This window comes from Pristiophorus japonicus, chromosome 9, assembly GCF_044704955.1.
Source record: "Pristiophorus japonicus isolate sPriJap1 chromosome 9, sPriJap1.hap1, whole genome shotgun sequence".
Taxonomy (NCBI): domain Eukaryota; kingdom Metazoa; phylum Chordata; class Chondrichthyes; family Pristiophoridae; genus Pristiophorus; species Pristiophorus japonicus.
Window position 1 is genome coordinate 105084640 of NC_091985.1, and position 14526 is coordinate 105099165.

General features: G+C 46.1%; 1 protein-coding gene across 3 annotated transcripts in view; it reads right to left on the reverse strand.

Annotated features, from left to right (window-relative positions):
- rps6ka2 (ribosomal protein S6 kinase, polypeptide 2) overlaps window positions 1–14526 on the reverse strand; it is a 654298-nt gene that overhangs the window by 159998 nt on the left and 479774 nt on the right. For all 3 annotated transcript variants that reach the window (XM_070889669.1, XM_070889667.1, XM_070889666.1), the window contains exon 9: window positions 417–487. In XM_070889669.1, the coding sequence (XP_070745770.1) occupies window positions 417–487 (71 nt within the window). The remainder of the gene's footprint in view (window positions 1–416; window positions 488–14526) is intronic.

The following is a 14526-nucleotide window of genomic DNA, read 5'->3' on the forward strand; positions in this document are numbered from 1 at the left end:
CTTTTGGTGCAATGAGTTAGAGCATCACGGCTGCCACGCTGATATCTCTCTTAAACGTGAACCCTTGGCATTGGTTCGTAGAAAGTGGAAAGGAAAACTTTAGTACAGACAGATGTACATATAGAAGAAAGGATGTGCAAAATGAATTACCCAACCCCCTTGAACCACCTGGGTTACTTCAACCCTATCATACAGCTTGGTCAAAAGAAAACTATGAAGCTTCTCATCACAAATGCAGCAGGAAGACTGGAATATTGACCCGGGCTAGGATGTAAATGTGTAACTAGAGGGATTAGCTAAGCAGTCCCTTTCTCTTCTCTCAGACAATGTGCTGTTTGAAATAGGATGCCAATACTGCACTGTAACTAAATTCTTTAAGCAGTGAACATGTCTTACAATTTTTCAAAACAACTTACTTGAGGATAAGTGCCATGGTTTCCTTCCTGTCCTTGCCTTGAAATGGCAGCGATCCTGTTAACATCTCAAACTAGGCAATAAAGTCAAAACAAATAAGTTAGCGATATCACCTGAGTACAGATAAATCTGCCATGTGTCCTTTTAATAGCCAACACCATCTGCATGAATCATTTACTATTCTAATTATTCATCCCATTCAGTGGCAAAAGTGAAGATGTTTACCATCCAGCACAACCTGTTGGAGCATAATAAGCATTCAGAGTACCGTTTGTACTTTTGAATGTCTCTCGGTTCTATACAATATTTTTACATATTAGGTGATTAACAATTGGGTGGAGCTAGGGACAAAAAAGATATCTTATCAACTTAACCATGGAGGTTTTTGGGACGACTTGGAAAAGCTTGTAAGAAATTATACAGTGCACCAATGGGCGAGTCTCAAATTACCACTAGTTTAATTTGTGGGCCAACACTCTAGGTTCAGTACATTCTGCACTTTATCTTCTGCAGACAAGGTGCAGCATTCAATGGTTTCACAGGCAGGAGAAGCAATGTGTCAAGCTTTGTTGTTGTTTAGTTTTGAATTGATACAAAGGGGCCGAAATTCAGGTGGGCCAGAAAGCTGGCGCACCTGTGAGTTTTTAACTGTTACTGCTGGAGCTCTTGGTGCGGTGAGTAGATCCATTTTCAGGACTTTGAATTTTTTTTAAAGTCCGACAGGAAATGGATCATAATGGGGCAGGCCTTCGACTCAAAGCCAGGCTGACTGGCTGAAAATGGGTCAGTTGGGCTGTCCGCCACTGTCAAGCAACATGGTGACGTCACCACGCTCCCTCCCCTCCGTTAAGGGGAAGAGATTCGATCATTTTTTAAACTTAGGCCACTGGGCCACCAGGGAGGGTTTTGATCGGCCCAACGGCCTGGCACCCAAGAGTGGGTGCCAGGCTGCCCGTTGGCGGCCCAGCTGATCCTGGCCGAATTGGAAGTCGGCCGGCAAAAACTTTTGCATTGCGGCCGTGGCAGTAGGCCCTCCCCTTTAAGGGCCACCGCACTGCTGGTTGCACTCAATTTTTGCACCGGCAAAAATACCTGCCGGGGGCACCACGCAGCAGGGGATCGATAGATCGAGCTGAAAATGGATAGGTATTTATTTTATTTTAACTGGACGGGATAGGGTCCAGGCCAAAAGATCTCCGACCTGAATTTAGATCGGGTTGGCCTGAGAACCCCAAAGCGGCGGCCATTCGATTTTTAGGAATGGTCGCCGCAAATGGACATTAATGGGTCTTTTTGAGACCCTGAATTTCAGCCCCAAATTGTTGACAGGCATCAATTTTTAAGTCTCCAATATAAGCAAATGAGTCTGGCTTGGGCACAAAGGACTCTTGTGGTGTCATTACAATCTGTCTGATTCTATATCCTTGTACAACCACTTTAATGCTCTCTTTCCAAATGACTTTGCAGGGTTGTTCCCAATGGAAAAACATTCTAATGTGATATAAACTGCCTGGCAGCAGTGCCTTTGGATGCGCAGTTACCTCTTCAGGACATCATTGAGCCGGATGCCTCCTAAACCAAATTTGACACTACCAAATGTAAAAACCAACCTCTTGCAACATTTGTCTTCGATCCACCATGTTTGATTCTGGATACCAGCAGACTGAGCTCACAGGCCACCTGTACAGGCCAGCAACTCACTTTCATTTTGCTTAATCTGAGCAGGCAATGGGAAACCATTACCACTAATAGAAGCACTTGGAAGAAGGTATAAACTGGGTATATAAATTGAGAGCGAGGCTGTTCCGTTACGCACAGCTCATCTTATTAATTGGTATGCGTGGCTCAGATGTCTGCAGAGAGACGAAGGGGGAGAGGGTGAAGAGAAATTCCCTCTATGGTTCCGCTTGAAATCAGTTTGGATCATGGCAGAAACAGCAAGAAAATAGGGTTGTGAGGCCTACTGCAACTGCAGCATCCGGACTTGGATTTCCTTTCTCCTGCCCAGGCTGGGACCACTGTTGCCTGCTTGTTCCTCCACCTGCCGGGATTATAGTGCATTGCTGGAGAAGATTAGAAGAAATTTCACATCTAACCTAGGTTTGCTTGATGTCAAAAGGTGCGGATGAAAAGTGGGAAAGAATTTACTTTCCCAACATCGACATCCCTCAACTTCATGGGTACAAGATTCACTCAAAAATTGTAAGTAGGATTATAAATTGTGTCTGTCTGCGTGCACATTTTGGCTGCCGCTTCAGACTCGAGCCTTTAATCTCTTTTTACTCTTCCTTCTCACGCTTTTTCTCTCTTTCCCTTAATGGTCAATATCTTACATGTTGTAAAATTGTTGTGAAGCGCCTTGGGATGTTTTACTACGTTAAAGGCGCTATATAAAGAAGTTATTATTATTATTAGCAAAGAAGTGCAAAAGAAAGAGGCAAAAGCAAAAGCAATTATAAAATATAGAAGAGATGCAGGAAATTAGGAGATATTTGCTTTACTGAGGTAAAATGGCAATACAGGTACCAGGGTGAATCTGACAAGGACCTTGAATCTTCATCGGCTACTTTTAGTACATTTGTCGTGTGGAGTACAGCGAGACATGGAGCAGGTGCCAGCAATAAAGTTGAAGGGACGAACAGAGAGTACAACAGTCTGTTCTGATTGACTCAGCTCCTTTCCAGTTTAATTTCCATACAGTAACTTATTTCCTTTGAACTTTTCACTCCATCTTGCTTTCCTTCTTTGTTGCCATATGGTATGTCAACACAACCAAGATTACCACAGAACATAGAATTCATAAGAGGAGAAATCTGACAAGATTGTAAACTGTTGATAATTCAGAAACTGTATCTTTCTAATATTACATGTTAATGGAACAAAAGGTAAATGAGTGGGCACAGCCTCGGTGGGGCGAGAAGAACAGATACACCTACGCAATGAACAGTCATTAAAAAACACAGTTACATGATCTACCAGATATCACAGAAAGTACTACTGTTCTTTCCATGCAAAACCATTCCAGTGCTGAAGTGCAAAAAAGTTCCGACTAAACATTCAGAAATGCATTATGAGCAAAATACACAAGATTTTTTTGTTGAAAGATCAGTACTGAAACTAGTCAATAAAACACATTCCATCATATACCGTTCAATCTCCCTCCCCATATTGCTGCCATCACAGCACAGTTGTGCCCCTGATTTCCTTTTGAGTTCTACAGTTTCCTTTGATGAGAATGTCTGGTAGGCGAGTAATTTCAAGCACCAGTTGGGAGGTCTAACCCTCGTAACCAACTTTATAGACCTATAAAATATGCTATTGTTCTGACCTGAACAGTTTATATTCCTGAACTTAAATAAAGGCAATTACAAAGGTATGAAGGCCGAGTTGGCTAAAGTGGACTGGGAAAATAGATTAAAGGCTAAGACGGCAGATAAACAGTGGTAGATATTTAAGGAGATATTTCATAACTCTCAGCAGCTGAGCAGCGGGGTGTACAAAAGGAGTGGGCTGCAGCAGCATCAACCAACCTGGGAAGATAAGAAGTTGAAAGAAAACAAAGTGTGATGTCACAGGCAAGCAGGGAAGTGATTGGTTGGTGAGGTTTTCTCTCTTTTCTTGGCATTGGTTTAAATTAAGAGCTGAGATTAAAATCTAAACATTAAAAACTTGAGAACATAATGAACTAAATACATTAGAGATGGCTGGGGAGGTGATGTGTTACGATTGTTGCATGTGGGAGCTGGTTGACCCCATTGAGGTCCACGGCGACCATATCTGCAGTAAGTGTTGGCAGCTCGAGGATCTACGGTTCCCTGTTGATGAGCTGCAGTCCGAGCTGCAGACACTACGACACATTAGGGAGGGGGAAAGTTACCTGGACGCTGTGTTCCAGGATGCTGTCACAGCCCTTAGATTAATTAATTCAAATTTGGGCCGTAGTCAGGGACAGGAGAGTGTGACTACGAGTAATGCAGGTATAGGGACCCAGAATGTAGTGATGGAGGAGCCTCAGCCCTTGCAATTGTCTAACAGGTATGAGATTCTTGCTCCCTGTGTGGACGAGGGCAAGGACAGCAGGGAGGATGAGCAAACTGACCACAGCACCGTGGTACAGGGGGCCATTCAAGTGGGGGGAATAAAAAGAAATGTGGCAGTGGTAGGGGAAAGTATAGTTAGGGCAATAGATACTCTGCAGCCGAGAGCATGAGTCCTGAAGGCTGTGTTGCCTGCCCGGTGCCAGGGTTAAGGACACCTCCTCTGGGCGGGAGAGAAACTTGGAGTGGGAGGGGGAAGATCCAGTTGTCGTAGAACAAAGAAAGAGGTTCTGCTGAGGGAGTATGAGCATCCAGGGACTAATTTTAAAAATCAGAACCACAAATGTAATAATCTCTGGATTACTACCTGAGCCACAAGCAAATTTCCACAGTGTAAATAAGAGTGTGAGGTTATCCACTTTGGCAGGAAAAATAAAAAAGCAAATTATTATTTAAATGGAGAGAGATTACAAAATGCTGCAGTACAGAGGGACCCGAGGGTCCGTGTGCATGAAACACAAAAAGTTAGCATGCAGGTACAGCAAGTAATCAGGAAGGCAAATAGAATGTGGCCTTTATTGCAAGGTGGATAGAGTATAAAAGCAGGGATGTCCTGCTACAACAGTACAGGGTATTGGTGAGGTCACACCTAGAGTACTGTGTACAGTTTCGGTCTCTTTATTTAAGGAGTGATATACTTGCATTGGAGGCAGTTCAGAGAAGGTTCACTAGGTTGATTCCTGAGATGAAGGGGTTGACTTATGAAGAAAGGTTGAGCAGATTGGGCCTGTACGCATTGGAGTTTAGAAGAATGAGAGATGATCTTATTGAAACATATAAGATTTTGGGGGGGCTTGACAGAGTAGATGCAGAGAGGACGTTTCCACTCGTAGACGAATCTAGAACAAGGGGGCATTGTTTAAGAATAAGGGGTCACCCATTTAGAACTGAGATAAGGAGAAATTTCTTCTCTCAGAGGGTTGTAAATCTGTGGAATTCTCTGCCCCAGAGAGCTGTGGAGGCTGGCTCAGTGAATATATTTAAAGGTGGCGATAGACAGATTTTTGAACGCTAAAGGAGTGAAGGGTTATGGGGAGCGGGCAGGGAAGTGGAGCTGAGTCCAAGATCAGATCAGCCATGACCTTATGAAATGGCGGAACAGGCTCGAGGGGCCAAATGGCCTACTCCTGCTCCTATTTCTTATGTTCTTATTCCAGTGAGAAAGAAAGGCTTGAAGAGAAGAATGACCTATCCATGGCTAACTAACGAAGTTAAGGCCAGACAGCCTAATCTCAGTGGTGGGAAAATTATTGGAAAAAATCCTGAGGGACAGGATAAAGCTTCATTTGGAAAGACATGGGGCTAGAACCTCCACTTTTGAGCTTGTCACCCAAAAATGGGCGTTATTTCCAGTGTGGGGGTTAAAAAAGGGTTTTCAGATCACCGGCTTCTCGCCCATTCTCAAAGCACCTAGTCTCCATTTTTGAAAATGGGCGTTACCATGAGCAATATGAAATGGACGGTAGCGTTAAATTTTTTTGACCTTCTGCCGTAAAGTGTGGACATCCTTAGCAATGGCATGGCAACGCTCAATTCCCGCGATTCAGGAGGTCATGGGTTATCATGACATATCCAGAAGAGGAGACAGAGATCAGAGGGACTGAAGGCATGTCTGGGTGTAGTGTGGCTGTTTTGGGAGGAAGGAGGGAGACTTTAGAGCGTCACAGCAATTAGGCAAACAAAAATTAGCTGTTAACAGCCACATATTTGCCCGAATTTGGCCTATAATGGAGAGGAGGAGGCATCACTGTGGAGACTGACGCTGGAGAGAGCAGTGAGGTGGGAGAGGAGCACATTGGAGGGCGCATAAGAGCCAGGAGGTTCTCGGACGAGGCAAATGCCTCCCTCCTGCAGGAGGTCGAGTCACGCTGGGGTGATTTGACACAGGGAGGGCGTGGAAAGCTGAGGATATGGACCGAGATAGCAGAGGTGGTCTCGTCGGTGACCAACGAGGTTCGTGAGGGCAACCAATGCCGCAAACGATGGAACGACCTTGTGGGATCCGCAAGAGTAAGTATTACACTGATTTACACGTACTTATGTATTTATATAATTTGATTTGTAACAGTCATGACTGACTATCACCAGATGATAGAGGCCCTGATAAAAGTGTGCGAGGAGTCAGAGGAGCAACACACACCAGGAGATCAAGGCCCTGATAAAAGGGCGCGGGGAGTCGGAGGAGCAACACAGGTCAGGAGATCGAGGCCGAAGGTAAAACAAAGAAGTAAAAAGAAATTGAAGTGTGACGTCACAGCCAAGCGGGTAAGTGATGGGTGTGTAATTTATCTTTTTTCTTTATCTTATCAGAAAGAAACCTTTGGCATTTTTGCCAACTTAAGTTAATTTAAGGGTTAAGTCATGGCAGGAGAGCCCAGACTCCTATCATGCTCCTCCTATGCCATGTGGGAAATCAGGGATGCTTCCAGTGTCCCTGACTACTATGTGTGCAGGAAGTGTGTCCAGCTGCAGCTCCTGACACACCGCATTGCGGCACTGGAGCTGCGCATGGATTCTCTCTGGAGCATTCGGGATGCTGAGGATGTTGTGAATAGCATGTTTAGTGAGTTGGTCACGACGCAGGTAAAGGTTACACAGGCAGATAGAGAATGGGTGACCAGCAAGAAGAGCAGTGGAAGGAATGTAGTGCAGGGGTCCCCTGTGGTCATCTCCCTCCAAAATAGATATACCGTTTCGGATACTGTTGAGGGAGGTGGCTCATCAGGGAAAGGCAGCAGCAGCCAAGTCCAAGGGTGGCTCTGCTGCACAGGAGGGCAGGAAAAAGAATGGGAGAGCTATAGGGGTAAGGGATTCTATTGTAAGGGGAATAGATAGGCATTTCTGCAGCCGCAATCGAGACTCCAGAATGGTATCGTGCCTCCCTGGAGCAAGGGTCAAGGATGTCTCGGAGTGGCTGCAGGGCATTCTGGAGGGGGAGGGTGAACAGCCAGTTGTCATGGTGCATATAGGTATCAACGATCTAGGTAAAAAATGGGATGAGGTCCTACAAGCTGAATTTGGGGAGCTAGGAGTTAAATTTAAAAGTAGGACCTCAAAGGTAGTACTCTCATGATTGCTACCAGTGCTACATGCTAGTCAGAGTAGAAATAGCAGGATAGTTAAGATGAATACGTGGCTTGAGGAATGGTGCAAGATGGAGGGATTCAAATTCCTGGGACATTGGAACCGGTTCTGGGGGTTGTGGGACCAGTACAAACTGGTACTGGTTTGCACCTGGGCAGGACCAGAACCAGTGTCCTAGGGGGAGTGTTTGCTAGTGCTGTTGGGGAGGGTTTAAACTATTATGGCAGGGGGATTGGACAGGTTAGATGCAGGAAGAATGTTCCCGATGTTGGGGAAGTCCAGAATCAGGGGTCATAGTCTAAGGATAAGGGGTAAGACATTTAGGACCGAGATGAGGAGAAGCTTCTTCACTCAGAGAATTGTGAACCAGTGGAATTCTCTACCACAGAAAGTTGTTAAGGCCAGTTCGTTAGATATATTCAAAAGGGAGTTAGATATGGCCCTTACAGCTAAAGGGATCAAGGGGTATGGAGAGAAAGCAGGAATGGGGAACTTAAGTTGCATGATCAGCCATGATCATATTGAATGGTGGTGCAGGCTTGAAGGGCTGAATGGCCTACTCCTGCACCAATTTTCTATGTTTCTATGGCTCCATGTGAGGTCTTTCACTTTTACCGGGAATGTTTTACTCAAAACCTGCGGTCATGGTGTATGTCTTTAGGTAAAGAATGATAATTTTCATAATAATCATGATTACATCTGTCAGTTATGTGTTGTATCAGTCTCTGTGACAGTACCTAGCAATGATATCACACAATGATCTCATAAGAACATAAGAACATAAGAAATAGGAACAGGGGTAGGCCATACGGCCCCTCGAGCCTGCTCTGCCATTCAATAAGTTCATGGCTGATCTGATCATGGACTCAGCTCCACCTCCCTGCCCACTCCCCATAACCCCTTATCGTTTAAGAAACTGTCTATTTCTGTCTTAAATTTATTCAATGTCCCAGCTTCCATAACTCTCTGAGGTTGCAAATTCCACAGATTTACAACCCTCTGAGAGAAGAAATTTCTCCTCATCTCTGTTTTATTCTAAGCCATGCCCTTGAGTTCTAGTCTCCCCCATCAGCGGAAACATCCTCTCTGCATCCACCTTGTCAAGTGGATCTTATACATTTTGATAAGATCACCTCTCATTCTTCTGAATTCCAATGAGTAGAGGCCCAACCTACTCAAGCTTTCCTCATAAGTCAACCCCCTCATCTCAGGAATCAATCGAGTGAACTTTCTCTGAACTGCCTCCAAACCAAGTATATCCTTTCGTAAATTTGGAAACCAAAACTACACGCAGTATTCCAGGTGTGGCCTCACCAATACCCTGTATAACTGTAGCAAGACTTCCCTGCTTTTATACTCCATCCCCTTTGCAATAAAGGCCAAGATTCCATTGGCCTTCCTGATCATTTGCTGTACCTGCATACTATCCTTTTGTGTTTCATGCACAAGTACCCTCAGGTCCTGCTGTACTGCAGCACTTTGCAATCTTTCTTCATTTAAATAATAACTTGCGATTTGATTTTTTTCTGCCAAAGTGCATGACCTCGCACTTTCCAATATTATGTTCCATCTGCTAAACTTTGCCCACTCACTTAGCCTGTCTATGTCCTTTAGCAGATTTTTTGTGTCCTCCTCACACATTGCTTTTCCTCCCATCTTTGTATCGTCAGCAAATTTGGCTACGTTGCACTCAGTCCCTTCTTCCAAGTTATAAATATACATTGTAAATAGTTGGGGTCCCAGCACTGATCTCTGCGGCACCCCACTAGTTACTGGTTGCCAACCAGAGAATGAACCATTTATCCCCACTCTCAGTTTTCTGTTTGTTAGCCAATCCTCTATCCATGCTAATATATTACACCCAACCCCGTGAACTTTTATCTGGTGCAGTAACCTCATGCCATGTCGTCCTGTCACCTTTTACAGAAGAAGCTATCAACGATGATGTCCCTGCAGAGGCGAAAGGGTGGGGGGCCACCAATCCCAAGTGACATCACTCGTGGGGAAGCACCCTCGGACAGCCATGGATGCATCTGCAGACCCTGAAGTGATGCCACATGAGTAAAGCTTACACCATTGCGTGATGTGAGGTCAATAGATGCCATGCCCACTCATATCCGAACAATCATATATGATGTAGTATATGCAAGCACTCTAATAATGACTCCACAAGGTAGGGGTATTGCACTTGAACTGTAGTGACCTTAGTCAGTTTATTGCAGCTCCTTGAGTGAGGACACAATGAGGTGAGCTCCCTTTTATACTTGGTTACCTGCAGTGTGCAGGTGTCCCTTCGGTTTCCACCAGTAGCACCCTCTGGTGGTATAGGTATGGTGTATACAGTGTGAAGGTACATTCAGTGGTCTCGTATTACTGTACATATATTATACATGCACAACTCTCCCTTCTAAGTCTTGTGCCACAAGCTTTTGCACTGTGTGCTCTGGCCCTCGACTTGAGTGCCCAAAGACCTTGCACTTTGTCTTTGCTTGGGAATGGCTCCCTCCCTGTGGACCCCCAAGTTCTTATTGCCACGACATTGGGAAGTGGTCGGCAGTGGACAGTTGAAGCTTGTAGTGAGGGTTGTGTGGGTTCTGAGTGTGATCCATGTGTCCATGGCTACATACATCCATTTTACCCCCCATACATAGACCATGTGTGTGACTCAACACCTGTATTGGCATACATGTAGAGTGAGTAAGGAATCAGGTTGGTTATGTCACTGTTTTAGAGTTCAGCAATGGTGGAGAAAGTATATGTTATAGGTAAGGTACATACGTGGTATTGCGGTCTGGCCCCTGGGGTGTGGATGCAGGTGGGTGAGGACAGTTAGTGGTGGGCAGAGCCACAGGAGTGTGTGGCCTCCCTGTCCTCCATTGAGGGCTGCAGGTTCTCCCTGCTGCTCTTCAGCGGTGGTGGGAGTCTGGTCTCTTGCTCTTGCTCTGGCCTCTTGCTCCTGGTTCTGGACCTGGTGGCCAGGGGGGTAGGGCTGATCTGGGGCAGGGTGCCAGTAGTGGTGCCTGTGCCATCCATTGATCGCTGGCCCTACAGTGGGTATGCTTCCATTGTGTGTGAGACGTGAGTCCGGGGTCGGCGACAGGCCTACAAAAGGCCGCGAGAGGCGTCGGGAGGTGCATCGGAGAGACGTGAGTCCGGGGTCAGCGAGAGGCCTACAAAAGGCCGCAAGAGGCGTCGGGAGGTGCGTCGGAGAGACGTGAGTCCGGGGTCAGCGAGAGGCCTACAAAAGGCCGCGACAGGCGTCGGGAGGTGCGTCGGAGAGACGTGAGTCCGGGGTCGGCGAGAGGCCTACAAAAGGCCGCGAGAGGCGTCGAGAGGTGCGTCGGAGAGACGTGAGTCCGGGGTCGGCGAGAGGCCAACAAAAGGCCGCGAGAGGTGTCGGGAGGTGTGTCGGAGAGACGTGAGTCCGGGGTCAGCGAGAGGCCTATAAAAGGCCCAGCCGGTGCAGCTACAGAGGGAAGGCAAAAAAGAAGTAGAGAGAAATAGAAAGGTGACGTCACAGCCAAGGGGGTAAGTGATTGGCTGGTGATTGGTGAGTAGTTTTTCTTTTTTCTCTTCTATATCAGTGAGTAACTTTTAGCATTGTTGTTGCCAACTTAAGTGTATCTAAGGGTTAAGTCATGGCAGGAAAGCTCGGACACGTTTTATGCTCCGCCTGTACTATGTGGGAAATCAGGGACGCCTCTTGTGTCCCTGACGACTATGTGTGCGGGAAGTGTATCTGCCTCCAGCTCCTGACGGACCGCGTTGCGGAATTGGAGCTGAAGGTGGATTCACTCTGGAGCATCCGCGATGCTGAGAATGACGTGAATAGCACGTTTAGTGAGTTGCTCTTACCGCAGGTAAAGGGTCCACAGCCAGATAGGGAATGGAAGACCAACAGGAAGAGCAGTGCAAGGAAGGTATTGCAGGGATCCCCTGCGGTCATCCCCCTGCAAAACAGATACACCGTTTTGGGTACTGTTGAGGGGGATGACTCATCAGGGGGGAGCAGCAGCCAAGTTCATGGCACCGTGGCTGGCTCTGCTGCACAGGAGGGCAGGAAAAAGAGTGGGAGAGCGATAGTGATAGGGGATTCAATTGTAAGGGGAATAGACAGGCGTTTCTGCGGCCGCAACCGAGACTCCAGGATGGTATGTTGCCTCCCTGGTGCAAGGGTCAAGGATGTCTCGGAGCAGGTGCAGGACATTCTGAAATGGGAGGGAGAACAGCCAGTTGTCGTGGTGCACGTTGGTACCAACGATATAGGTAAAAAACGGGATGTTGTCCTACGAGACGAATTTAAGGAGCTAAGAGCTAAATTAAAAAGTAGGACCTCAAAAGTAGTAATCTCGGGATTGCTACCAGTGCCACGTGCTAGTCAGAGTAGGAATCGCAGGATAGCTCGGATGAATACATGGCTTGAGCAGTGGTGCAGCAGGGAGGGATTCAAATTCCTGGGGCATTGGATCCGGTTCTGGGGGAGGTGGGACCAGTACAAACCAGATGGTCTGCACCCAGGCAGGACTGGAACCAATGTCCTAGGAGGAGTGTTTGCTAGTGCTGTTGGGGAGGAGTTAAACTAATATGGCAGGGGAATGGGAACCAATGCAGGGAAACAGAGGGAAACAAAATGGAGACAGAAGCAAAAGACAGAAAGGAAATGAGTAAAAGCGGAGGACAAAGAAACCCAAGGCAAAAAACAAAAAGGGCCACTTTGCATCAACATTCTAAAGGGTCTAAGTGTGTTAAAAAGGCAAGCCTGAAGGCTCTGTGCCTCAATGCGAGGAGTATTCAGAATAAGGTGGACGAATTAACTGTGCAGATAGCAGTTAACGGATACGATGTGGTTGGCATCACGGAGACATGGCTCCAGGGTGACCAAGGCTGGGAACTCAACATCCAAGGGTATTCAACATTTAGGAAGGATAGACAGAAAGGAAAAGCAGGCGGGGTGGCGTTGCTGGTTAATGAGGAAATTAATGCAATTGTAAGGAAAGACATTAGCTTGGATGATGTGGAATCGGTATGGGTGGAGCTATGGAATACCAAGGGGCAGAAAACGCTAGTGGGAGTTGTGTACAGACCTCCAAACAGTAGTAGTGATGTTGGGGAGGGCATCAAACAGGAAATTAGGTGTGCATGCAATAAAGGTGCAGCAGTTATCATGGATGACTTTAATATGCATATAGATTGGGCTAACCAAACTGGAAGCAATACTGTGGAGGAGGATTTCCTGGAGTGCATAAGGGATGGTTTCTAGACCAATATGTCAAGGAAAAAACTAGGGGGGGAGGCCATCTTAGACTGGGTGTTGTGTAATGAGAGAGGATTAATTAGCAATCTCGTTGTGCGAGGCCCCTTGGGGAAGAGTGACCATAATATGGTGGAATTCTACATTAGGATGGAGAAGGAAACAGTTAATTCAGAGACCATGGTCCAGAACTTAAAGAAGGGTAAATTTGAAGGTATGAGACGTGAATTGGCTAGGATAGATTGGCGAATGATACTTAAGGGGTTGACAGTGGATGGGCAATGGCAGACATTTAGAGACCGCATGGATGAACTACAACAATTGTACATCCTTGTCTGGAGTAAAAATAAAAAAGGGAAGGTGGCTCAACCGTGGCTTTCAAGGGAAATCAGGGATAGTATTTAAGCCACGGAAGTGGCATATAAATTGGCCAGAAATAGCAGCGAACCCGGGGACTGGGAGAAATTTAGAACTCAGCAAAGGAGGACAAAGGGTTTGATTAGGGCAGGGAAAATAGAGTACGAGAGGAAGCTTGCAGGGAACATTAAAATGGACTGCAAAAGCTTCTATAGATATGTAAAGAGAAAAAGGTTAGTAAAGACAAACGTAGGTCCCCTGCAGTCAGAATCAGGGGAAGTCATAACTGGGGACAAAGAAATGGCAGACCAATTGAACAAGGAAATTAATGCAATTGTATTCACTAAGGAGGACACAAACAACCTTCTGGATTTAAAAGGGGTCAGAGGGTCTAGTGAGAAGGAGGAACTGAGGGAAATCCTTATTAGTCGGGAAATTGTGTTGGGGAAATTGATGGGATTGAAGGCCGATAAATCCCCAGGGCCTGATGGTCTGCATCCCAGAGTACTTAAGGAGGTGGCCTTGGAAATAGCGGATGCATCGACAGTCATTTTCCAACATTCCAAAGACTCTGGATCAGTTCCTATGGAGTGGAGGGTAGCCAATGTAACCCCACTTTTTAAAAAAGGAGGAGAGAAAACAGGGAATTATAGACCGGTCAGCCTGACATCGGTAGTGGATAAAATGATGGAATCAATTATTAAGGATGTCATAGCAGCGCATTTGGAAAGAGGTGACATGATAGGTCCAAGTCAGCATGGATTTGTGAAAGGGAAATCATGCTTGACAAATCTTCTGGAATTTTTTGAGGATGTTTCCAGTAGAGTGGACAAGGGAGAACCAGTTGATGTGGTGTACCTGGACTTTCAGAAGGCTTTCGACAAGGTCCCACACGAGATTAATGTGCAAAGTTAAAGCACATGGGATTGGGGGTAGTGTGCTGACGTGGATTGAGAACTGGTTGGCAGACAGAAAGCAAAGAGTAGGAGTAAATGGGTACTTTTCAGAATGGCAGGCAGTGACTAGTGGGGTACCGCAAGGTTCTGTGCTGGGGCCCCAGCTGTTTACATTGTACATTAATGATTTAGACGAGGGGATTAAATGTAGTATCTCCAAATTTGCGGATGACACTAAGTTGGGTGGCAGTGTGAGCTGCGAGGAGGATGCTATGAGGCTGCAGAGTGACTTGGATAGGTTAGGTGAGTGGGCACATGCATGGCAGATGAAGTACAATGTGGATAAATGTGAGGTTATCCACTTTGGTGGTAAAAACAGAGAGACAGACTATTATCTGAATGGTGACAGATTAGGAAAAGGGGAGGT